This window comes from Bacillus rossius, chromosome 5, assembly GCF_032445375.1.
Source record: "Bacillus rossius redtenbacheri isolate Brsri chromosome 5, Brsri_v3, whole genome shotgun sequence".
In the NCBI taxonomy this organism is placed as follows: domain Eukaryota; kingdom Metazoa; phylum Arthropoda; class Insecta; order Phasmatodea; family Bacillidae; genus Bacillus; species Bacillus rossius.
Window position 1 is genome coordinate 53,865,551 of NC_086333.1, and position 27,960 is coordinate 53,893,510.

General features: G+C 38.5%; 1 protein-coding gene across 1 annotated transcript in view; it reads right to left on the reverse strand.

Moving 5' to 3' along the window:
- Positions 1–23,659, reverse strand: part of LOC134531810 (protein takeout-like) — a 44,563-nt gene extending 20,904 nt beyond the window's left edge. Inside the window, exons 1-3 of the mRNA XM_063367759.1 lie at positions 23,572–23,659; positions 19,449–19,541; positions 11,551–11,686 (exon numbers count right to left, since the gene is read on the reverse strand). Coding sequence (XP_063223829.1) covers positions 11,551–11,686; positions 19,449–19,541; positions 23,572–23,644 — 302 coding nt within the window. The 5' untranslated portion in view covers positions 23,645–23,659. The remainder of the gene's footprint in view (positions 1–11,550; positions 11,687–19,448; positions 19,542–23,571) is intronic.
- Positions 23,660–27,960: the final 4,301 nt, after the last annotated feature.

Here is a 27,960-nt window from a genome sequence, read left to right on the forward strand (position 1 = left end):
TAAGCCTCTTTTAGGATTTTGATCATGATTTATTGAAATTATTATTTTTTACATAAAATTAAACATTATTGCATCTATCGGGTATCGAACCGAGGACAGGAATCAATCGAATCAATATGTAAGTTAATGAGTGATTTATTTAATGAATTTTGGAATTTTTCCCGCATATCTAGCATTAAAATTACTGATTTTCAAGATGGCGTCCAAATGAAAAGATGGTGGGTGTCACAGTAATAATAAATGATTACTGCACTCTAGCGGATAAGAATTAAACTAACATGGCGTCAGAGCACTCTAGCCGACGATAACGTGATGGTGGCTTCCAGCAACGAAGACAAGATGGCGGACATGACGTCATGTTACCTGACGGTATATATGCTATTAACAAAGTGGTGGGGGCCAGTCTGCATGCACTCACCACGGGGGAAGGATCGGTCGCCATTTTTATTTTTTTGCACTCGCCGGGTTCGAACCGAGGACTCCGAGCTCCGTGTCATAAAAGTAATTTATTTTAATATTTATCTCAAAAATTTTATTAATTGTTTTTTTTTTTTATAAATTTTAAATTTTTTGTCATTAAAATCGGATAGTAAATAAATATTTTAAAGATGGCGGCCGTTACGGAAATTGCAACGGTGACGACATAATTCAAGATGACGGTCATGGTATCCTTATTCTTATAAATGGCTTACCGGAGGCTTTAGACATGGATGCTTAAGCCGTTTGTAGGAATTTGGGTTCTTTCTAGGGCAAAACGACTTTTGAGGATTTTCGAAATCCTAATTTTTGAATTGTGGAATTTTTTGAAATTTTTTGGCGGAATTTTTTCCATAGAAGTGGAAATTTTTGCGAATTTTGATGATTTTTTGCCAATTTTTGCCCAATTTTGGCAACTTTTGAGGGTCGAAGGTCAAGGTCAAAGGTCAAGGTCACACTCATCCAAGATGGCCGCCGTGACGTCACATTCCACGCAATCCACCCCCTGGACCCTGTTTCACGATGGCCATTTGTATACTACTCTGGAGTCATTCAATAGAAAACAACTAAAACATTTTTCGAAATTTTTTGTATCCATTATATGGGGATATCAAAACACGTATACATAAAGTTTTAGAATGTTCAAGTATCTTGTACAATTTGTTACACTAATCTCCCAAAATAAATATGAACTTTGAAATCTACCTGATAATTGAAACTGAGCTGAAAGGGCTCCATTTAAACTATTTAAGTATTTTGTTCTCTTACTGCATAGTGAAATTAAGTTGTGTTACAAAATTGCCATTTCAATAATACATTTTAATGTAAACGTATGTAAGTGTACAATTTCTGTGATTTCTTTGAGTTCTTTGTAAATTACTTTAAAATATGTTACTTTTTTTATTTTGGAACTTATTTATGAATCTACAGTATATATACTCTATTTTTTAAATGTAGTTTTAATAGTGATGAGGGAAAAAGAGATAAAGCTACAACCAACAAACCACTTTAAAACTTCAGTATAAAGACTAGCCACGCTCACTGTGGACATTGCTGCTGACACAACACATGTGAAGTTATTGTAAATACGTGGGACAAAATCAAAAAAATAATGAACTAAAAACATTAATTTCATACAAAAAAAACATTATGTGAAAAATAGTGACAAAATCATGTCCTCTAAATAGCTGACAGATTGGGTGGTTTATCTATCGTATTCACAGGATTGTGAAAAAATTATCATTCGTCAAAAGTGTGATGTTTAACCACTGGGGATGTTTAGAGCTTATTTATAAAATTGAAAGTCTGCAACCCCGTTTTCACGGACATATGACTTTTTTCTGTTGCTCTGTGAAGTTTCATTGAGGTACATAAGTAGTATAGTTTGGCCGGAACTAGATCAGGCCTCAGGCGGTGGAGCCGAGAGCCGACTCCGCCATCTTGGATTTGTGACGTCACGGCGGCAAAAATTCCTCAAAATTCCTCAAAAATGACTCAAAATAACTCAAAATTTCCCCGTTTTAAGAAAAAAATTCCCGTTTTCGAGGAAAAAATCCCGTTTCGAGGGAAAATTTCCCGTTTTAGTCCTTAAAAATCCCAACGGCTAGAAATGTCCTGATAGAGGCTTAAGCATCCTTAACTCAAGCCTCAGTTAAGCCTCTATCAGGATGTGACCTTGACCTTTGACCTTGACCCCGACGGCCATCTTGGATTGTGACGTCACGGTGGCCATCTTGGATTGTGACGTCACGGCGTCCATTTTGAATTTTGACGTCACCGTTGCAATTTCCGTTACGGCCGCCATCTTTAAATTTATTATCCGATTTTAATGAAAAAAATTTAAAAATTATAAAAAAATTAAATAATAAAATTTTTAATAAAATATTTAAAAAACAAACATTTACGACACGGAGCTCGGAGTCCTCGGTTCAAACCCAACGAGTGCAAAAAAAAATGGCGACCGATCCTTCCCCCGCGGTGGCTGCAGGCATACTGACTCCCTCCACTTTTTTTCAAAGCATATATATATCGTCAGGTAGTATGACGTCATGTCCGCCATCTTGTCCTCGTCTGCTGGAAGCCATCATCAGTGTATCGTCGGCGAGAGTGCGCTGACGCCATGTTAGTTTAATTCTTATCCGCTAGAGTGCAGTAATCATTTATTATTGCTGTGACACCCGACATCTTGTCATTTGGCCGCCATCTTGAAAATCCATAATTATTTAGCTAGAAATTCGGGAAAAATTCCAAAATTCATTAAATAAATTTGTAATCTATATACTGATCGATTAGGTCGACTAAGGTCCTTGGTACGATCTAGGACGATGCAAAAAAAATTAAATATAACATCAATTTAACATAATAGTAACAGGTTCGAGGAATTAAACACCACAAGTTCTTTTACAAACATAATATTTATTACATAATTTCTATTCTACTACAGGATCATTTGCGAAAGCCAGCAATCTTATAATCATTTAGTTCCGCAGCGGTGTGAAATGACTAATTCTTAGCTCCAATCGGTTTATACTAGACAGAGTCCAGCCAGAACCTTTACAGACATAGTCCACCTCTTCTTGACAGAGTTTCTGGATACCGTTTTTAACAGTTTGCTTCACATCGTTAGAACTGTAAATTACTGCAGCCGATGTCTTGAATGCACACTTCTTCACTTTGTCATCGAACGGATATGGCTTTCCATATATACAGTCCAACCACAAGTTATATTTCAAAGGTCCGTTTGTTGCTACATCATCAGTAAGCTGATTGATTATGTCCTCTCTGATATCGTCAAGAAAATTACAAATGTCCTTCGACTCACCGAACGTATTTAGATAATAGTAGTCTTTCAACGTTCCACGAAATGCAGACTGCGCCAAGTATAAGCCATTATCGTTCACTTGTAATGCTCCGAACACAGTCTTAGGTTTAGTTCCATGTTCAGACGTCATAACAATCGTTTGCTGGACATCTGTTTTTTTTGGTTGTACGCTTTCGTGTCTCCAATCTAAAGCGAGGAGTCGAAATGTCGGCAGGTAGTTCAGCAGTAGGAGCACAGACTCCACCTTTACATTTTTTCGCATGATGTCGCAAACTGTCAATTCGAGTAAACAATTTAAGGCACTCATCACATCGAAACTTCATGCGAGAAGGATTCTTCGTGCATTTGCTCCACTCATGTCTTCGTGCATCATAGGAAAATGCGAACGACGTATCACAGTAGCTGCAAGGATACCGTGGTGATGAAGACGATCCTTTCAAACCCGATCCAGATACTGACGTTGCAACAGTAGTATCATTTCCAGGCATACTCTTATGAACATCAATGCATCGTTGTTGCGACGAAACCTTTACTTTCTGCCGCACAGCAGGACCTATGCATGCCTTCATGTGCGTTTTCATATTATCTTTTCTGGCAAACTGCTTATGACATTTCTCACAAACAAACATTTTACGATATAGGTTCTTGACACATTCGCTCCTCTCGTGTCGCCGAGCATTGCTGTTGTTTGAGAAAATCTTGTCGCAGTAACAGCACCGATGTTGGCTAGTTGTCAAATCAGCATCCATTGAAGTCTCCATCGAGGTCGTATCGTCGATCGTCGTGGTTTCCTGCACATCCAGCTCAGTAGTCATTAAGCTATCTTCTGCTGGTGGTATCACATCTGTTGAAATCTCCTCCAATGTTGACGTCGTCGTCGTTGCCAACGAGATCTGCTCCACCATTGTCGTCGCTGACGTCAAGGTTCCCGTAGACGATGGTACAACGTCCATCGAGTTCGGCGTTAAAGTCGGTAAAGATGCCATCGAGTTTTCAAGAACAGGTAATTACGCGACTTATGTACCAGATGAAATAATCTAGGTGATCCTTACACCGTCGTTGACAGTAACAAACTGAGCGACCTGCTGTCTAGGACTCGCTTATATACATGCACCGGATGGAATAATACGCTAGTCAAATAAGAATCATTTACAATAATACTAGAGTCAAAACAACATTAAAAATAGAAGGACCATCAACGAAAAGGCAGCACTATTGGAAGCACCGACAACGAAAAGGCAGCACCGACAACGAAAAGGCAGCACCGCCAACGAAAAGGAAGCACATTTGGAAGCACCGACAACGAAAAGACAGCAACGCCAAAGAAAAGACAGCACATTTGGAAGCACCGACAACGAAAAGGAAGCACCATCAACGAAAAGGCCGCACCATCAACGAAAAGGCCGCACCGCCAACGAAAAGGAAGCACATTTGGAAGCACCGCCAACGAAAAGGCAGCACCATCGACGAAATGGAAGCACCAACTACGAAAAGGCAGCACATTTGGAAGCACCGACAACAAAAAGGAAGCACATTTGGAAGCACCGACAACGAAAAGACAGCACCGACAACGAAAAGGCAGCACATTTGGAAGCACCGACAAAGAAAAGGCAGCACCGCCAACGAAAAGGAAGCACATTTGGAAGCACCGACAAAGAAAAGGCAGCACCGCCAACGAAAAGGAAGCACATTTGGAAGCACCGACAACGAAAAGGCAGCACCGCCAAAGAAAACACAGCACATTTGGAAGCACCAACAACGAAAAGGAAGCACCATCAAGGAAAAGGCCGCACCGCCAACGAAAAAACAGCACCATCGACGAAATGGAAGCACCAACTACGAAAAGGCAGCTCATTTGGAAGCACCGACAACGAAAAGGAAGCACATTTGGAAGCACCGACAACGAAAAGGCAGCACCGACAACGAAAAGACAGCACATTTGGAAGCACCGACAAAGAAAAGGCAGCACCGCCAACGAAAAGGAAGCACATTTGGAAGCACCGACAAAGAAAAGGCAGCACCGCCAACGAAAAGGAAGCACATTTGGAAGCACCGACAACGAAAAGGCAGCACCGCCAAAGAAAAGACAGCACATTTGGAAGCACTGACAACGAAAAGGAAGCACCATCAACGTAAAGGCCACACCGCCAACGAAAAGGAAGCACATTTGGAAGCACCGCCAACGAAAAGGCAGCACCATCGACGAAATGGAAGCACCAACTACGAAAAGGCAGCACATTTGGAAGCACCGACAACGAAAAGGAAGCACATTTGGTAGCACCGACAACGAAAAGGCAGCACATTTGGAAGCACCGACAAAGAAAAGGCAGCACCGCCAACGAAAAGGAAGCACATTAGGAAGCACCGACAAAGAAAAGGCAGCACCGCCAACGAAAAGGAAGCACATTTGGAAGCACCGACAACGAAAAGGCAGCACCGCCAAAGAAAAGACAGCACATTTGGAAGCACTGACAACGAAAAGGAAGCACCATCAACGAAAAGGCCGCACCATCAACGAAAAGGCCGCACCGCCAACGAAAAGGAAGCACATTTGGAAGCACCGACAAAGAAAAGCCAGCACCGCCAACGAAAAGGAAGCACATTTGGAAGCACCGACAAAGAATGGCAGCACCGTCAACGAAAAGGAAGCACATTTGGAAGCACCGACAACGAAAAGGCAGCACCATCGACGAAAAGGAAGCACATTAATTTGTCATTGACTCCAATATTCATTGGCTCCAATATTCATTGGCTCCAATATGCTTCGTTTGTCGGTGCTTCCAAATGTGCTGCCTTTTCGTAGTTGGTGCTTCCATTTCGTCGATGGTGCTGCCTTTTCGTTGGCGGTGCGGCCTTTTCGTTGATGGTGCTTCCTTTTCGTTGTTGGTGCTTCCAAATGTGCTGTCTTTTCTTTGGCGGTGCTGCCTTTTCGTTTCGGTGCTTCCAAATGTGCTTCCTTTTCGTTGGCGGTGTGCCTTTTCTTTGTCGGTGCTTCCAAATGTGCTTCCTTTTCGTTGGCGGTGCTGCCTTTTCTTTGTCGGTGCTTCCAAATGTGCTCCTTTTCGTTGTCGGTGCTGCCTTTTCGTTGTCGGTGCTTCCAAATGTGCTTCCTTTTCGTTGTCGGTGCTTCCAAATGTGCTGCCTTTTCGTAGTTGGTGCTTCCATTTCGTCGATGGTGCTGCCTTTTCGTTGGCGGTGCTTCCAAATGTGCTTCCTTTTCGTTGGCGGTGCGGCCTTTTCGTTGATGGTGCTTCCTTTTCGTTGTCAGTGCTTCCAAATGCCCTGTCTTTTCTTTGGCGGTGCTGCCTTTTCGTTGTCGGTGCTTCCAAATGTGCTTCCTTTTCGTTCGTGGTGCTGCCTTTTCTTTGTCGGTGCTTCCAAATGTGCTGTCTTTTCGTTGTCGGTGCTGCCTTTTCGTTGTCGGTGCTTCCAAATGTGCTTCCTTTTCGTTGTCGGTGCTTCCAAATGTGCTGCCTTTTCGTAGTTGGTGCTTCCATTTCGTCGATGGTGCTGTCTTTTCGTTGGCGGTGCGGCCTTTTCGTTGATGGTGCTTCCTTTTCGTTGTTGGTGCTTCCAAATGTGCTGTGTTTTCTTTGGCGGTGCTGCCTTTTCGTTGTCGGTGCTTCCAAATGTGCTTCCTTTTCGTTGGCGGTGCTGCCTTTTCTTTGTCGGTGCTTCCAAATGTGCTTCCTTTTCGTTGGCGGTGCTGCCTTTTCTTTGTCGGTGCTTCCAAATGTGCTGCCTTTTCGTTGTCGGTGCTTCCAAATGTGCTTCCTTTTCGTTGTCGGTGCTTCCAAATGTGCTGCCTTTTCGTAGTTGGTGCTTCCATTTCGTCGATGGTGCTGCCTTTTCGTTTGGCGGTGCTTCCAAATGTGCTTCCTTTTCGTTGGCGGTGCTGCCTTTTCTTTGTCGGTGCTTCCAAATGTGCTTCCTTTTCGTTGGCGGTGCTGCCTTTTCTTTGTCGGTGCTTCCAAATGTGCTGCCTTTTCGTTGTCGGTGCTGTCTTTTCGTTGTCGGTGCTTCCAAATGTGCTTCCTTTTCGTTGTCGGTGCTTCCAAATGTGCTGCCTTTTCGTAGTTGGTGCTTCCATTTCGTCGATGGTGCTGCCTTTTCGTTTGGCGGTGCTTCCAAATGTGCTTCCTTTTCGTTGGCGGTGCGGCCTTTTCGTTTTGGTGCGGCCTTTTCGTTGATGGTGCTTCCTTTTCGTTGTCGGTGCTTCCAAATGTGCTGTCTTTTCTTTGGCGTTGCTGCCTTTTCGTTGTCGGTGCTTCCAAATGTGCTTCCTTTTCGTTGGCGGTGCTGCCTTTTCGTTGTCGGTGCTGCCTTTTCGTTGTCGGTGCTTCCAAATGTGCTGCCTTTTCGTTGATGGTCCTTCTATTTTTAATGTTGTTTTGACTCTAGTTTTATTGTAAATGATTCTTATTTGACTAGCGTATTATTTCATCCGGTGCATGTATATAAGCGAGTCCTAGACAGCAGGTCGCTCAGTTTGTTACTGTCAACGACGGTGTAAGGATCACCTAGATTATTTCATCTGGTACATAAGTCGCGTAATTACCTGTTCTTGAAAACTCGATGGCATCTTTACCGACTTTAACGCCGAATTCGATGGACGTTGTACCATCGTCTACGGGAACCTTGACGTCAGCGACGACAATGGTGGAGCAGATCTCGTTGGCAACGACGACGACGTCAACATTGGAGGAGATTTCAACAGATGTGATACCACCAGCAGAAGATAGCTTAATGACTACTGAGCTGGATGTGTAGGAAACCACGACGATCGAAGATACGACCTCGATGGAGACTTCAATGGATGCTGATTTGACAGCTAGCCAACATCGGTGCTGTTACTGCGACAAGATTTTCTCAAACAACAGCAATGCTCGGCGACACGAGAGGAGCGAATGTGTCAAGAACCTATATCGTAAAATGTTTGTTTGTGAGAAATGTCATAAGCAGTTTGCCAGAAAAGATAATATGAAAACGCACATGAAGGCATGCAAAGGTCCTGCTGTGCGGCAGAAAGTAAAGGTTTCGTCGCAACAACGATGCATTGATGTTCATAAGAGTATGCCTGGAAATGATACTACTGTTGCAACGTCAGTATCTGGATCGGGTCTGAAAGGATCGTCTTCATCACCACGGTATCCTTGCAGCTACTGTGATACGTCGTTCGCATTTTCCTATGATGCACGAAGACATGAGCGGAGCAAATGCACGAAGAATCCTTCTCGCATGAAGTTTCGATGTGATGAGTGCCTTAAATGGTTTACTCGAATTGACAGTTTGCGACATCATGCGAAAAAATGTAAAGGTGGAGTCTGTGCTCCTACTGCTGAACTACCTGCCGACATTTCGACTCCTCGCTTTAGATTGGAGACACGAAAGCGTACAACCAAAAAAAAACAGATGTCCAGCAACCGATTGTTATGACGTCTGAACATGGAACTAAACCTAAGACTGTGTTCGGAGCATTACAAGTGAACGATAATGGCTTCTACTTGGCGCAGTCTGCATTTCGTGGAACGTTGAAAGACTATTATTATCTAAATACGTTCGGTGAGTCGAAGGACATTTGTAATTTTCTTGACGATATCAGAGAGGACATAATCAATCAGCTTACTGATGATGTAGCAACAAACGGACCTTTGAAATATAACTTGTGGTTGGACTGTATATATGGAAAGCCATATCCGTTCGATGACAAAGTGAAGAAGTGTGCATTCAAGACATCGGCTGCAGTAATTTACAGTTCTAACGATGTGAAGCAAACTGTTAAAAACGGTATCCAGAAACTCTGTCAAGAAGAGGTGGACTATGTCTGTAAAGGTTCTGGCTGGACTCTGTCTAGTATAAACCGATTGGAGCTAAGAATTAGTCATTTCACACCGCTGCGGAACTAAATGATTATAAGATTGCTGGCTTTCGCAAATGATCCTGTAGTAGAATAGAAATTATGTAATAAATATTATGTTTGTAAAAGAACTTGTGGTGTTTAATTCCTCGAACCTGTTACTATTATGTTAAATTGATGTTATATTTAATTTTTTTTGCATCGTCCTAGATCGTACCAAGGACCTTAGTCGACCTAATCGATCAGTATATAGATTACAAATTTATTTAATGAATTTTGGAATTTTTCCCGAATTTCTAGCTAAATAATTATGGATTTTCAAGATGGTGGCCAAATGACAAGATGTCGGGTGTCACAGCAATAATAAATGATTACTGCACTCTAGCGGATAAGAATTAAACTAACATGGCATCAGCGCACTCTCGCCGACGATACACAGATCATGGCTTCCAGCAGACGAGGACAAGATGGCGGACATGACGTCATACTACCTGACGATATATATATGCTTTGAAAAAAAAAGTGGAGGGAGTCAGTATGCCTGCAGCCACCGCGGGGGAAGGATCGGTCGCCATTTTTTTTTGCACTCGTCGGGTTTGAACCGAGGACTCCGAGCTCCGTGTCGTAAATGTTTGTTTTTTAAATATTTAATTAAAAATTTTATTATTTTTTTTTTATAATTTTTAAATTTTTTTCATTAAAATCGGATAATAAATTTAAAGATGGCGGCCATAACGGAAATTGCAACGGTGACGTCATAATTCAAAATGGACGCCGTGACGTCACAATCCAAGATGGCCACCGTGACGTCACAATCCAAGATGGTGGATCCAAGATGGCCGTCGGGGTCAAGGTCAAAGGTCAAGGTCACATCCTGATAGAGGCTTAACTGAGGCTTGAGTTAAGGATGCTTAAGCCTCTATCAGGACATTTCTAGCCGTTGGGATTTTTAAGGACTAAAACGGGAAATTTTCCCTCGAAACGGGAATTTTTCCCTCGAAAAAGGGAAATTTTTTCTTAAAACGGGGAAATTTTGAGTCATTTTGAGTCATTTTTGAGGAATTTTGAGGAATTTTTGCCACCGTGACGTCACAAATCCAAGATGGCGGAGTCGGCTCTCGGCTCCACCGCCTGAGGCCTGATCTAGTTCCGGCCAAACTATACTACTTACATACACAAACGGTTGATGAACTACGGGTTAAGAAGGGACTCTGTCTTTACCAATTTCTCGTATTATTTTGGCTATTTATTTTTCTCACAAGTATCATTGGCTAATTCCTTCGAGGTTAAATTCACTCTTCTGAAGACCTGCGTCAGATTAATTTTTAATGTGCTGTGTCTTAGTCAATTGTTTATTTTTGTATTGACATTGTCTAATCAACATGTACCTATGATTCTAATACCTGAAAATTTAAACAAAAAATAAGCAATAACTCCTGACCGTCTATGCTCAGAACATCGGCGTCTCAAGAAGTTTTCGGAACATTTAACTTTAAAAAAAATATGAAATGCGAGTCGAAACGCAAAAGTTCAAAATTAGCCGAAGCTTGCGTTGTGTTTTTTGTGTTTTGCGTAGTTTATATCCGAGAATTTTAAAACGTCGTTGTTGAACTTTTTGCCTCTTAAGTTCTTGAGTTACTTGCGTAGTTTATAATCCCAGTGGTCACAACTTGATGTAGGCTTTTGGACACACGCCATTGCTTAGCACATGTATGTCTGCAGAAGAAAACTACAAAAAAACACAAATGACAGTCGCACCTGTGTTTACGTACCATGTGCGTCTCTGCCTGAGGACGGGAGCAGATAGCAGTTCCCGAAACGACGCTTGTTTCTGTTTTAGAAAACTATTGTGTTTGTTTCGTCTTTTCGTTTTGCTGTGTTTTTTGTCTCGTTTAAGCTGTTGTGTTGAATTTTTTTGGGTTCGGAATTTTTGTGCTGTCATCATTTGTGGGGGTTTTTTCGTTCTGTTAGTCCATTTTTCTTTGTTTTTTCCTTGTTTGTTGACCATATTCCTGTTGTGGAATATTGTGTGGCGTTAAATCCTGACAACAGCAATTTTTGCTTAATTTGTGTTTTTTGTCATTTGTGTTTTTTTTTGTAGTTTTCTTCTGCAGACATACATGTGCTAAGCAATGGCGTATGTCCAAAAGCCTACATCAAGTCATGCACTCCCATTGCACAAATCTTTCAAAGATAATCCCAGTGGCCACAGCCAGGCGATCGCTTTACTTAGAGTCACTTTCGTGGTAAATAGATCGCTGAACACGATATGCATACGTTCTTTAAGAGGTGTTTGCAATAAGGAAAATTGTTTTTAAAAAAAATCCATGGACATACACCATTGCTGGGTTTCAAATATCAATTGCACTATTTTAGATAAAATATGGATACCTACTCCCTCTTGACTACCTTGGAGCTGCCGAACCCTCTGATGGTCATGTTGGTGAATGTCATCGCTACGAAGCCGTCTCCCAGACGAAGCTCCTTCACCATAAGAGGATCAAGTACAGGAATATTGTACTTGGGGTCACCTGCGGTCAATTAATACACTTTCAAACAAGTATTCGGTAATGTTCCTAGTATCATAGCGATTTGTGTTAACCTATACATTTTAACTAAACTGTATTTTTTTTTTTTTAATTTTTAAGAACACTGACTACAACTCATCCAGATATCTCCACGATCATAGGGATAACTTCGTAAATGTACAAGTAATGATCGTTCACACTTTTATCATGCTCTCACAAGTATCATCTTCGTGTGTATCATAAAAACTTTTCAATACTCGCTAAGGCCACAGAAAACACACGACTCCTCGTTCCACGTGCCGGTTTTTACCTGTTTACGACAGAACAACATGAAGCGGAAATTGGTATCCAGTGCAGTTTCTATGAATTTCCTGTAGATATTACTTTTTGATAAACTAAAATAGGATAGATTCCACATTACTATGGTAAATTTCCGAGTCACTTTCTATGGTGTACATCACTCACAACACAAGTTATTCTCCCTGCAGTCATTATCTGTCAGTATTCTGTGAGCGAAATTTGTGGTAGTTTCGGGATTTGCAAGATTTAAATCGGGAATCATTCCCCGCTTTCCTCAACAATTTGAAACCTAGAATGCGGTGATACTTTATTGGTAATACTTTATTGGTTGTACTATACTACAGAAGACTAAAATATTTAAAAAAATTTAAATTTTAGGCTACTCTTGATATGAGAGTCCAATTAAGTACAAGAAAAAATAACAAAAAAAAAATAAAAAAAATACCAAAATTTGAGCTTACTAGAACTTAATACTTGCTCAGAAAATGAGTTCACAAGCTGACAGAACCGGTTTTTGTAATTAGTATCCATTTTTTGTTTTTTATTAATATTTTAATTTTATTATTTTTTTATTTTTTCCCGTGAATTTTCTGATACAAAGGAAAGCTTACAATAATTTTCTCAGTGTGCTCCTGATTTTTTCTGACAATATATATATATATATTTATTGATGGTGTTCTCCGAGTGCTCTTGATTATTCATGGTTATACATGCACATTTTGGAAGCACCATCAACAAAAAGGCAGCACATTTTAGAAGCACAATAAAAAGGCAGCTCATTTCGGAAGCATAATCAAAAAGGCAGGACATCTTGGAAGCACCACCAACAAAAAGGCAGCACATTTTGGAAGCACCATCAACAAAAAGGAAGCACATTTGGGAGCACAAAAAAAGGCAGCATATTTGAAAGCACAAACAACAAAAAGGAAGCACATTTTGGACGCGCCGTCAATCAAAAGGAAGCACATAATACAAAACGAAAGCTCATTTAACGAAAAGGATGTACATTCTCACGTACATTCAACTCGGTAGGATGCGATCGTCAATGTTAGGTTAGTATATAATATCTCCATCAGTCAATGAATCCATCAGTTTTTAGTTCCAAAAGTCATTGGCTCCAATAGTCATTGGCCCCATCAGTAATTGACCCAACAGTCTTTTGGCTCCAAAAGTCATTGGCTCCAACAGTCATTGGCTTCAACTGCCTTTTGCTTCAACAGCTCTAATGATATTTTGCTAGAATGCTACGAGTCTAAGAGACTATGAGGCTACAAGGCTACCAGTCTACAAGGATCTAGCTAGTTACGAGTTATAAATGGCTGCGAGACTGCATGGCTAAAACACCGCGTGGCTACGAAACTACATGTCTATGAATCTACAAGGATACAAGTCTACTCGGCTCCAAATGACTGCAAGGCTACATGGCTACAAGACCACTTGGCTACAAAGCTTCAATTCAACGAGTCTACAAGACTCCTCCAACTGCCTACGAGTCTACAAAGCTCCAAACTGCTCCAGCAGTATTTGTTATAAGATTACAAGACTACGTGTTTACGTAGCTACAAGTCTACGAGGCTCCAAGACATCATGACTACGCGACTACGAGCCATGAGGTTACGAAACTGTGTGACTACGAGAATACAAGTTTACGAGACTGCGAGGCTACAGAGCTACAAAGCTTCTAGAATACAAGGTTACGAGACTGCGAGGATACAGGACTACAAGTCTACATGAGTACTCGACTACGAAGCTACAAATCTACAATGCTCCAATTGCTGCATCTGTCTTCGGCTGAATTCTCTTTTGCTCCAACTGCTCCAACAGAATTATGTTATAACATTACAAAGCTACATGGTTACGTAGCTACAAGTCTACGAGGCTCCAAGGCATCATGACTACGTGACTACGAGCCATGTGGTTACGAGACAATGCGATTGCGAGTCTACAAGGTTACGTGATCGCGAGGCTATAGGACTACGAAGCTTCCAGAACACAAGGTTACGAGATTGCAGGGCTACATGACTGCGAATCCTAACAGGACACGAGGCTACGTGGCTACGAGACTACTTGACTGACTACAATAACACAATTCAGCGGTGAGAATTAATTTATCTTATGAAAAATAACCTGTTTAAAGTAGTGTCGATTCTTGTCAACAGATGACACCACATCTGCTTACAGGTAAATATTATTTAGTTATTTTATGCGAAATGCAGGGTGCTCACTTACGATGGCTTCGCTAAGCACCAAGGAGAAGGAAGTAGGTCAAGTTTATTAGTGATTTTTAGATGTCTCAGATCTTATTATTATATATTTGTGAGTAATGGTTTTGTCGTTTGAAATCCACCTGATAAAAATATTACAAGTGATTATTTTGTAGCAGAAATTCAATAAATTAAATTTAACTCTGAATAAAATGACATAACCCATTAAGTAAATAATCCTTCATGCATAGAACGGTTTCTCAAAAACAACCAGAAGCAATTGAAGAAACCACAGGAATAATCAGGAGCACACAGAGAAAACCATCAAAATATAATTATTGTCAAGAATAATCGGGAGCACACGGAGAAAACCGTACACATATTTCTTTGATATCAAAAAAATAGAATTTTTTTTTAAAATAATAAAATAATAATAAATAAAAACAAAAAAACGAAAAAAAATTCTGGCTTGTGCTAGAAACTCTATCCTTGTTCTACAAATGAGAATTTTACAAGCTGATATAAGTTGTTTTTGTATTTTTTTGTTTTTATTTATTATTGTTATTAATTTATTATTTTTAATTTTTTATGTGATTTTTTGGTATCAAAGAAATATGCGAGATGGTTTTTTCCGTGTGCTCCCGATTATTCTTGACAGTATATTTTTATGGTTTTCTCTGTGTGCTCCTGATTATTCATGTGGTTTCTCCAAATGCTTCTTGTTGTTTCTGAGAAACCGTTCTATGCATTAATGATTATTTAATTAATGAGTTACGTCATTTTATTCAGAGTTAAATTTAATTTATTGAATTTCTGCTACTTAATTATCAATTGTAATATTTTTTATCAGGTGTATTTCAAGCGGTCCGAAGACGTTTGGTCTATATGTATGTATTGCTGTGTACATGAACGGTTTAGAGGTTATTCTAAGTATCGAAAAACTATACATTCATGTTAGGCTTATCGGCAACGTATTTAATTCGTCGAACATTGTCGTATATTGTCTTGAGTTGTTTTTCGTAGAGTGAATGAATGATAAACTACATGAAAGGTAATGGAAACCAAAATATAAAATTTATTTTTTATTTAGTTACACTTGTCACTAGTCAAGACGCAAACCGACGACATGAAGCCATCCATTCAATAAGTAAATTAATGAGTTATTTTTTTAGGTGAATTTTGGAATTTTTCCCGAATTTATAAGACAATAAATACAAATATCCAATATGGCAGTCGTACTGGCTTATAGGATGATGGTAGAAGTTGATTTTAAGCCTTTTTTTAGGATTTTTACATGATTTGTTGAAATTTATATTTTTTATATAAAATTAAACGTTTTTTATCGACCAGGGATCGAACCAAGGTCAGGAATCGATCGAATCAATCAGTAAATTTATTATAAATTTATTTAATGAATTTTGGAATTTTTCCCGAATTTCTAGCTAAATAATTATATTACCAAGATGGCACCCAAATGAAAGATGGCGGGTGGCACGGTAATAATAAATGATTACTGCACTCTAGTGGGTAAGAATTTAACTAGCATGATGGTAGTGCACTCTATAAGACCAGTACACATACAAGATGGTGTCCTCCAGCAGATGAAAACAAGATGGCGGTAATGTCTTCTAGCAGGTGGTAGCTCCTGGTAGCATGTACTGAACACAAAATGTCCGATCCATGATGGTCTTCAAGGTCAAAGTCAAACTTCAAGGTCAAAGACAAATTTCAATGTCAAGTTAAAATTTAAAAGATCGAGGTCAAAGTTCTTGGTCAAGTTCAAAGTCAAGGCCAAATTTCGAGGTCAAGGTCAAAGTTTAATGTCAAGGTCAAAGTCCAATGCCATCAGTCGAGGTCAAAGGTATGGTGAACAGAAAATTATACTAACATGGCGTGAGCACACTCTAGCAGACGAAAACAGGATTGTTGCCTCCAGCGGACGAAGACAAGATGGCGGACATGACGACGTACCAGCTGACGATATATACCTTGGTATTGGTGGTGAGAGGTCAGTCTAGGTGGCTTCCTTGGAGGAAGGATCTGTCGTTTTTTATTTTTGCTCTTACCGGTTTTGAACCAAAGACGGGAATCGATCTAATACATCAGTATTCTAGTAAGTTAATTTTTTGATGAATTTTGAACTTTTTTCATTAAAATCGGATATTAAATAAATATTTTCAATATGGTGCCTCTAGCGATAATTGATACAGTGGTGACATAATTCAAAATGACGGGTGTGGTGTAAGACATTTTTATTACTTCTCATTGAGAATTTTTTTTAATATAAATAAATTCCTGGTTTACTCTCGCCGGAAATCGAACCGAGGACCGAAAACAATTAAGTAACTAAACATTTTAAGTAGGCAATTATTTAAATAATTATTGGAATTTTTAAGGAATTTCTAGCATTGAAATTACGGATTTTCAAGATGGCGGCCGTAACGAAACATGCAACATTAATAGAATCCAATATGGCGGTCGTAACGAAAAGTGTAACGATGAAATCGAACTCAACCAAGATGGTGGGCGTAACGTAACATGCAACATTTATATAATTCAATTTTGCGACCGTAACGTTATGTGGAACTGTGATTTATAAGTACTATTTTATTATTTTTTTATTATTCAATTCGATTGATTAATTTTTAAAGATTTTTTTAATTTTTCCCAATTTTCTAACTTAAATATAACGGATTTTCAAAATGGTGGACATGACGTCATGCTAGATGACGATATATATCTTGACATAAGTGGTGGGAGGTCAGTCTGCCGGTGACTTGTGTGGAGAAAGGACCTGATGTAATTTTTTTTTTTTTTTTTGACCTCACCGGTTTCGAACCAAGGACTCCTAGCTGCATGTCGTAAATGTATGTTTTTTTAAATATTTTTATTAAAATTAAATTAATTGAATTGTTTTATAAATTATATTTCTTTTCATTATCTAGGATAATAAATAAAGATTTTCAAGATGGCGGCTGTAACGGAAATTGAAACGGTGACGTCATAATCCTAGATGACGTTAGTGGCTTAGAGCGGCTATCTCTTAGGACTTTTAAGCCGCTTTTAGGAAATTGTGTTCTTTTTAAGGCAAAAGACTTTTGAGGTTTTTCGAATTACTAATTTTTGAATTTTTGAGGAAGAAAATGTGAAATTTTTCCTCAAATCGGGAATTTTTGAGTCATTTTGAGTCATTTTTGACGAATTTTGAGGAATTTTTGAGTCCTAGATGGCCACCGTGACGTCAGATCTCGGACGCCACCACTCACCACAGCCTGAAGCCTGTGCCCGGATATACCAAAACATACTACTTTCAACATCAATATTAATATTATAAATGCGAAAGTAACTCTGTCTGTCTGTCTGTCTGTATGTATGTTTGTTTGTTACCTTTTCCCGGCTGAACGGATCGTAATGAAATTTGGCAAGGAGATAGATTATATCCTGGGGATGGACATAGGCTATATGTGGTCTAAAAAATAATCTTTAAACGGGTTAAAAAAATATATCTTAATTTTATGTAATGTGTGTCATAGATATACAAACTGTTAGTGTCATTCCTCTATGCCTGCCGGGCAATAGCTTTCAAGCCATTACGTTACGTTTTTCTATTGTAAGGAACTAAGTAGAGAGTAAGAAAAAAATAAAGATCTTGACAGTTTGTAGTGTCGCCATATTTGTTTCAATTTTCAGTTCCGTTTTTGTATATTACAATTTAAATTGCAGAAAAAAATCATTATTAATAGGTAGGTAATAAGTTTTTCTATTTGTCAATATTGTTATTATGGTAGATAGGAGTACAGTAAATGCCTACATTCTTATATTCCTTTATATCTCTTTCGATTTGGAGTGTTTCCGTGCCATTCGCCCCCCCCCCCCCCAGATGGTTAAAGCCCCAAAATTTCGAAAGTTTAAAAATTTTTAAATTTTTTCTCTTTCGATTTTAAGTGTTTTCGAGCCATTCAGGGTCCTCAAATCCCCCGCCCCCCTCTAGGAAAAAGCCCTAAATTTCGATAATTTTAGGAATTTCAAATATCATTTCTTTCGAAATGGAGTGTTCCGAAACATTCCAGGTCCTGAACCTCCACACCCTCCCCTTCCGCAAAAGTGAAAGCCACAAAATTTCGAAAAATTGGAGGAAATTGTATTAAAATTAAGTCATTACGAACTAAAGTGTCTGGGGCATGGTGGAACTTTTACCCAAAGTCGACTTCCCACCCAATTTTGCGGGAGGGGGGAGTGCAAAACCCCAAAATTACGAAAAATTTCAAAAATTTCTTAAATTTAAGTATACTTTTTTACTATTTGAAGTGTTTCCGAGCCATTCGGGGTCCTCAAACTACCCTCCCCCTACAAGGAGTCAATGACCCGATAATAAAAAAAATTCCCAAAATTTCGAAAACCTATTCTCTTTCAATTTGGAGTGTTTACGAGCCATTCGGGGTCCTCAAAATAACCCCCTTCCCCCTTCAAAGGGGTCAAAGCGCCAAAATTTAGAAAATTTCAAAAATCATTCTCTTTCGATTTTTAGTGTTTCCCCTGCCATTCAGGGTCCTCAAAATCACCCCTCCCCCTCTGGGGACAAAGCCCCAAAATCTCAAAAATTTCAGGAATTTCAAATATCATTTCTTTCGAGATGGAGTGTTCCAAACCATTCGAGGTCCTGAACATCCACTTTCCGCAAAAGTGAATGCCTCAAAATTTTGAAATATAAGAATATATATAATTGGATGTTGGCATGTATGACGTCGATAAACTCTTACACCGTTATACCGATCGCCATGAAAGTTGGAACATCGAATGTTTTTATCATGAAGAAGGTTTTTAATGCTATCCATTTTTTGTAACTCGCCGCTAGATGGCGCTGTAGCGCATCAACTTCTAAACCTTTCAACCGATCGCCATGGGTAAACAGAAAACAATAGGTCACAGATACACAAACAGTAATTGTGTGTCATTTATTAATGTCCAACACACTGCACATATCGCTATCCATTTTGCTGTAACTCGCGGACAATATATCACCCGGTGTTCAGCCCGGGCAAAGCCGGGTACTGCAGCTAGTATATTATATAGCGCAAGAATTCCATTGAAAAAACTTAATCATAGAGAAAATAATTTAACAACAAAGGAGATTTCCAATGAGAACAGTTGTGACGTTTCGGGAACTGCTCTTGGTGATATTTGTGGTTACTGTGAATCAACCCATGTAATTTCTATTAGTATATTAGCTGTTGTAGTAACTTAAATGATTATGTATTTACCTTTAACCAACTGAGGAATCGCTTCGTTGGTTTTGTTCTTCTCACACTCGCCTAGTTTCGGGTCGTTTATAGCGCATGATTCTATGTAGGAGGCTGAAAAATAAAAGAATTCCGGATTTAACACATTCATTTTCATAAAACGAGACTATGTACCTATTCAAAATGCAACGAAATTAGTAACTCTTAAAACTCTAAGGATGTAAGAAAAATCAAAACATACAAATTTATAAAAAAAAAACCTTAGAGTGGAGAATAATAACTGAGGTAATATGCAAGACATTACATGCAATAAACGTTCTAAACCTCAGGCCTATGCTTAAACGAGAAAGTTGTGCAGTGATTAGTTTTAGAAATTTTTTAATAAATAATTCATTGTACACTCTTAAATTGTGAGCTTAAATGACAGTGAATGTTTTATAAAAAGTAAACACTCAAATTAAATGGATACAGCATATGTTGTATAGAAGTAGCCAGAAATAAATCGGAATTATTGGCCAACGATTTGTAGCTCTTGGAAAAATTTTGTAACTAATGTGTTAGCATAGTTTTATTATTCTAATTTTTGGTACAAAAAACTACTCTTATGCTTCATTAAATTCAGGGATAATATATGTTATCTTAAAATACGATTCACATCATTTACGCCACTTTGGATTTGAATTTTGTAAAATGGTAAAACTGTGGTTGGTAGTTTACGTATGTTTTATTATTAGTAAACAATATGTTTTATAATGCTTGATTAGCTTCGGAGATATAATTATAATTAATAATAAAACATTATTTACCTCTTTTAAGACCCTTAGAGATTCAATTTCTCAAAACGATAAAATTGCGGCTGATTGTTTACATATATTTTTTTGGTACCCACAATATTTTTTTATGCTTGATTAGCTTCGGAGATATAATAAATCATTTTACGACCAAACTACATGTTTTCACACTCTTAGGTGTGTAAATATTTAATTAAATGTAGCCTAGTTTTTAAGTTAGCTTAAGACCTTACTAATAAAACAATCATAAAATTCCTGTAGTATTTTTCGAGTTATACCAGAACAAACAGACAAAAATTTTAATAACTAACTTTTGAGTACTAAATAATGTTATTACCCCTTTGCAGAACTTTTTTCTGAATTTCTCTAATGTACCTAAGTACAATTTACCTCAAACCATTTTATTATTAGTTTATTAGTATAAAAGTAATAAAATTAAGCGTTTACGACAAATGCGGGGCGACTGAAATGCTGCCCCTTGGAGGGCAGCCTTCAGGATTTTTCTGACAGTGGTTAGTTTGTAAAGTGACCTAACCTAACCTAACCTAACCTAACCAAACCCAACCAAACCTAACCAAACCTAACCAAACATAACCAAACATAACCAAACATAACGAAACCTAACGAAACCTAACCAAACCTAATCTAACCAAACCTAACCTAACCTAACCAAACCTAACCTAACCTAACCTAACCAAACTAACCACAGTCAGAAAAATCCTGAAGGGCTGCCCATCCAATGGGCAACAATTCAGACAAACTTTTAAAAACACTGTCATAAAAATCCTGATGGGCTGCCCTTCCAAGGGGCAACAATTCAGACAACATTTCAAAAACACCACTTTTAAAGATATCCTGATCGGCTGCCCTTCCAAGGGGCAACAATTCAGGATTATAAATTTACGAAAATAGACACATTTTAAGAAACTGGAAGGGCTGCCCTTCCAGTCGCTTTACAAACTAACCACTGTCAGAAAAATCTTGAAGGGCTGCCCATCCAAGGGGCAACAATTCAGACAACCTTTCAAAAACACTACTGTCAGAAAAATCCTGATGGGCTGCCCTTCCAAGGGGCAAGTTTCAGGATTATTTAAACACTTAAAGAGACAATTTTTTCTGAAATTTGATGGGCTGCCCTTCCAGTCGCTGTACAAAAATACCATTGCAGAAAAATCCTGAAGGGCTGCCCTTCCAATGGGCAACAATTCAGCTCCCACACAAATGCCACATACATACGTTTCGTTCAAAACTGTACATTACACGATTACATTATTTATGTTCATGCAAGGATTGAAAAATTAATTGATCTTAAATGATTCAAAACCATAAAATGAGCACTAATTGTTTTATTAATTTTTTGAAATAACCATGCTTATTGTGTATTAATTTATTAAAAAAATTAGATAATTATGTAACTAAAAATGTTTTTTTACTGTCCTCCGTTTCACACGCCAAGTTTTTTTTGTTATGTTTTTCGGCTGTTATTTTTCAAGGGACACTTCTAAAATTTCAACTGATTACCTTATTTGCGTTTTTTATCAGTCACATATATTTTCAACAGAGATTTACTTCGTGTCTGTAATACCACGTGTGTAAGAATTTGCGCAAGCTACGGAACTACGAAGACTTCCGCACCATTTCACACCCACCATATTACAATAAGTGAATATATTTTGAAAATATTAGTAACAAAAAGCAAATGCGAAGAACATATTGAGTTAAAATTATAAAAAAAGACCTTGAATAAAATGAAGTACGAAAAAAAAGAAAACAACTTGGCGTGTGAGTCCTAGCATTAAGGCGATGGCAACCCGAAGTTAAAAGTAGGCTCATAACCATTCAGCACCAGGTCATAAATAATATGAGTCATGTGGGAACATCATGAGCACGCTACATGCGCATGACCCGTTAGGTCACGGCTTTCGAAGACTTCCCAAGTTATTTTTAAAATTTTTAAGGTGATTTTTTAGAGACCCCGCAATTAAATTTCATCTACTATTATTAACACTTCGTTGTTTTCCTTCAATTGTAGGTTTTTTTTAGTATAGTTATCATCAGTATAAGTCTATATATATAAGCATGAAGACGTTTCGAAATGAAACAATTTTTTCATGACTATATTTAAAACTACTACACAAAATTGGTGAAGTTAAATCTTGCGTAAATGTACTGTTTTTATAAAATTATTTATTAGTGAGAGTAACTTAACCACTCAAGTGGTTAGGGTCTAAAATATTTCATATTTTACGTAAATTTTGTATATATTGGCATCAACTACCTGTAAAAATATAATGTAAACCATAATTATGTTTGCTAGTATTGAGTAAATGTACGCAGTTAAATAGTTAATTATTGTTTTATAATACACCAGGCCTACATTTTCGATCGTAAAGATGTTAAAATTTAGGTTGACAAAATAAGTTTTGTACACAGTTTAATTTGCTTTCGTGATGACTTATTTTACTCGCTGTTTATAAACCTACAATAAAGACAAAATATGTAAAAAACCATGTTGTGTCATTTTCTCCATTGTGTAAGTTTACTGAAGTGCGATTAACAGTGACGCAATGTCCCAGTTTTGCACTGTTAAAGATGTTATGAGAGCATAAAATAAGTGATTTGAAGATTTAAAAAACAAAGTCATTCGCTAGAACCAAAATTGACAACGAGTCAGTCTGGCGGGAAAAAAATGTCGCCAAAACTTAAAATATACCTGTGTGAAAATTCTCTTTTCGGCAATGTTGAATGACTTGAAATAAACGTTTACCAGAAAAGCGAAAAGTCTCAACACTTATTTTTCTTTTCGCTTTATAAAGTAAAGTATTTTTCTTTTTAAAAAAATCCGGACAATCAAAAAACCTTTACAGCGCGTTTAGTCAAACGTAAGAAGAATAACTCTAAGCGCTGCAGTAAATATTAAGTAATAAATAATTTCGTGATACTCTACGGTAAATCAACTTTAAAACTCAATAATATTTTTTTCCCCATTACAAAATTCTAAAATAACAAACGTGTTTTTCAATATTAATTGACACTATATGAATGTTTTTAAACCATTAAATTTCCCATGTAACAAAAAAAGAAAATATATAATTTTTATACATTTTATTTTTTTCTTCGAACAAATGAATAAAATATGTCATATGTGTATGGTAAAATTCCTCATGAGAATGTACAGGTAAGGTTTTTGCTTTCATCACATGTTTGTGAATGTTACCAAATAAAAATGTTTTTATTATACATTTGAATAAGAGGTCAGTCGTTCAGGCTTATTCCGGGTGCTAACTCGTGTTAGTAACGAGCAAGTAATAGATGCGCAGGCGCACTCGCAGGAGGAATGTCCGCCGACTTACGTGGCTCGAGGGAGGCGCCCCCTAGGGCACAGGTCCCGACCAGCAGCAAGACGAGGGCTGTGATGTGCTCCATGTTCGACGACCAAGTGTGCCCGGATACCGCCGGTGCTCCCCTTTATAAGACGTCCCCCCACGCGCACACGCGCCTGCGTGAAGGTGAAAGGCTTGCAACCACGTGGTTCAGCGCCATGCAACCAAGATCGTGCAGAAACCAGGGAGTATGTTCAATTTTTTCCTCGTACTCCCTGCACGCAGCGACCTTGGACGAATTTGCGATAACTTGCCGATGGCTGAACTCTTGACGTGTGCCACTTGGTTGCTTACCACACTCCAGTTCCAGTCAGTTTGTACGCACCAGTTCCAACAGCTTAACCCCCCCTTCTCCCCGCGAGAAAACAACCACCTATACCTTCCAACCCAAAACTGCAGCACTGAGTTGTTAGTTGTTTGAATGTGCGTCATACGTGACCAACATAACTTGTTTCGCTTGGGACCAACCTGGCAACTCCATTGACTCCATTGACGTCATCGCAGTGACGTGACGTCATGCACGCTCATGATGCGTTTCAGAGCGAAAGTTTACCTGCGATCGATTTGAATGTGCGTCATACGTAACATGCATAACTTGTTTCGCTTGGGACCAACCTGGCAAACTGGAAGGACACTAAGTTTTTTTTTCTTCTTCTTTAAACTGCTTGTGAGTGAAAGTTTGAACTGAGTGCTTATTGATGATACAAGCGAGGGACTAAAATGTAAAAATAAATCGTTGTGCAATCGCAGAAAATTCCTTTGACAGATAAACACAAAATTCGCATTGTCGCAAAGACACACGCATAGTCATATCGGTTATTACAACTTTACAGTCTGGCAAATATTGATACTTTGTGTTAATATAAAATGAAAATCTTTAAGATGGTATCTGCACACTAATTTATGTTTTGTTATCTTAATTTATAATTTTTAGAGGTAGGAATACATTTTATGAATCATAGCTCAAATATACACCAATGAAGGACATCCAAATATGTGTGTGTGTATTTATATATACACACTACCCGATGTGCTATTCTCTGCCTGACTCACTCATGTATACTAATTGTAACCCACTTACAGACGAACTAGAACCGTGAAATTTTTACAGGGGGTAGATCTCGTCCCGTAACCAACGAGAAAATTCCTAAAAGTAAAAATGTATAGCTCTTGAGGAACCAGGCTGGCCGGTTTGATGCACGTGTCGTGTTGTTGTTATTTGTAGGCTCGTGCTGTGCTTTGAAAACACATAGTTAAGCTCGTTGGAAAAAGTGTAATGTAAAGCTGCGCGAACTGCCGCAGCGAGTACCAGCTGACACGGGCAAGTATGACGTACAGACATTTAATAGTGTCGAGTGTGGTCTGATCTGGGAGAAATTGGATGGATTATTATCATCAATTTTTTTAATCCTTTTTTCCCCTTAAACCAGGATATTTGATAGCGATTCCCGACCTGAAAAAGAGAAACTATCAGGTCGATTTTAATTAGTGATTGCTTAGGTGAGTGGAAAAAAATTATCTATAGCTACTTTCTGTTGTCTTGAACTGGAACTATACTGAGGGCCACACTTCTAAGAGAAGGCCAGTCTATGTGTTTCATGCATTGTATTTTTTATATTATTATTATTTGTAATGGTATTTTTATGTTATTTAAATAAGGATTTTTTATTTTATTATTTTTTTTTTTAATACAATTTTTTTTGTCGAGCCACTTTCTCATTGATTTTCCTTTCTACTTACATATGTACATGGTCACCTATCCCCCTACTCTGGGCCGATCTGAATGCCCTTGACCTGTTTCTAGGTGAAGGTGGGGCAGTTCTCTCTTGCCCGGGGTCCTACAAGCCGGCCTCTGACAGGGGGAGCAGCAAACCGCCGCGGTAGTGATTGTGTTAGTATAGTGTGCGACTTTACTTTAAGTCCGCTTCGCGGTGTGTGTAGCGAGTAAGGGCGCTGCTGCGGTTATTTTTCCCCCCTAACCTAAGCTTAAAACTAAGTGTTTTCGGGAGAGGTCTAGGTCTTAGGCCGAAGCCTATACGACCTACACATGCAGGGTATTAGCCATGCAGGAGGGGTCACATGCATCATGTGCTAGGATGGGATTGGCCAGCCATAGTTGCAATTGGCGCCATGACTAACTCCCCTCACTGACTATTTTAGACTAAAAACTAGATTAGTTGGGCCCAGGTAAAACCGGCATAGTCTCAAGAGGGGGGGGGGGGTATCTTGGGCTCTTACATGCGGGGTGCAAAACTCATGCATTATTAAGCGTGCGGGTTTGTTATGGGAAACAGAGGGATGGTTTTTGAAGAATTAGTTGGATAGAGAAGAAAGGGCTACTGATCAATTTTCTGGGGAGGGGGGTAGGCTGGGTCTTTATGACCGCATTTATTTTGTTTTGTTGGGTACTGGTCTTTATGGGGCGACTTTCGTCGTTCCCCACTAGGCTGCCAGCCAGCCATACGTAATATTATGAAGGGATAAGAGATACTGCCCCGCTGGGCCAAAAAGGGGAAGTTTGAAGCATGATCATTTAGAGCTCCGCACACAAGACTGCATTTTTCGTTTCGGTGCAGTTTGTTAAAGGGGGTGGAGGGACACCTTAAATTAATTTAACTTATGATTTAGATGATTTAGATTAAATGAACTTCAACTTTATAGTGTTAACTGCCAGCATACTTGTGTTCAGTGCGCCAGTATTTAATTTTACCATTGTGCGTACACTGCTTGTCTCTTTTGTTTTGCCCCGAGCCAGCACTCCGCGCTCGTTCAAGGTCGTCAGGGACTAAGCTCGCACGTGGTGGCCAACTAGTACCGTTGCAAGTTTGTTTTTAATTTTTTTTACTTTTTTGCTTGAATTACTGACTACTATCACTCTGCTGAGTACCACTCAGACACTCGTGCAGTTTGATATGTAATACTTAGTCCAACTGGACTTTTATCCTCCTGCCTAGCGGATAGTATTTATTTTAACCTTATAATTTAAATATTGGATGGCTTTATATCATGTTTATAGTTAAGCTATCTGTACCACCTGATAAACCAACATTATTTTGAATGGCCAGCTATCCAGCAACCGATCGTACACAAACACTTGTATTTATTTCGTTTCTGTTTTTTTTTCTAGGTTTTTATATTTTATTAATTTTTGTTTTGATGTTTATATAATTTTTATTTAGATTTTATGTTTATGTCTTGTTTTAGTTTTTTCTTTTTACCAAATGAGGTGATTGTGTCCCTGTTTCTGTCTTCCTATTCCAGTGTTTTGGTTTATATTATAAAACTCTTAATTTGCTAGATAAATATAAATTTATTTCTATGCCTACCCCCACCTAGGTAATCATGCGCCGAGATGGGGCTTACCTGCTGGATTCTAATGGCAACGTCAATACATGATATAATATAATAGCTATACAATACACAAGAGGACAAAAACATTAACTATTCTGGGAAAGGCTGCCTGCACTTTGTAGTTTAGCTTTTATTTTATTTTTATCCCTGATTACTTCAGTTTCCTATTGTCCTTGTTGTTACAAACCTCTAATTTTCATACAGCAGGGTTAATATGTCCTGGGATTTGTTGGCAGAATTTTCCCTTATTTCTTCAATTCTTTGGTAGATAGTTTGAAATTTTTTCTTTGTGTATTTCCTGATCGCTTGTTCCTATTGCACTCTCTAGTATTATTCGTAGAATCATTTTTTGTGTCCTTGCAACGTTTAAGTGTGCATTTTTGCTGCTGATTCCTCCAGACTTCTGCTCCATAGAGCATGGCAGATCTGACAATGGCTGTATAAAAAAGCATTTATTTATTTAGTTTGATGTTAGGTGAATTAAGTAAGGAGTATAACTTTATCATTTTTCCTGTGGCTGCTTGTGCCGTTTTATTTAAGTGTCCTTTCTATGTAAGCTTTGGGTCGAAATATACTCATATATATTTGATTTCTTTTACTATGGATATTGTTTTCCCATATAGCTTTATTCTTGGATTGTCAGTTTGTTTTTTGAGTGTGCATTCTAATATTGCTATTTTTGATGGGGTTTTTTATAGCCCATTTTTCCCAGTATTTTTCAAGTACTTTGATACAATATTTTACAAGTGAAGTTGCTTTTTTTGTCTTTTGCGTATACGACAGTGTCGTCTGCGTAGAGTCATGTTAGACCTTCTTCTTTGGGTATTACACTCGTGTGTAATGCATACAGTAATGGAGATAGTGCTCTTCCTTGAGGAACTCCTGCTGCAATGCTCTTTATGTTGATCCGTCCATCGCGGGTTACTTGAAAAGTTCTTCCAGACAGATAGTCTTGTTTTAGTTAGTAGTATATAATAGTTCCTCCAAAAACAGGCTTCGGGCTGACGT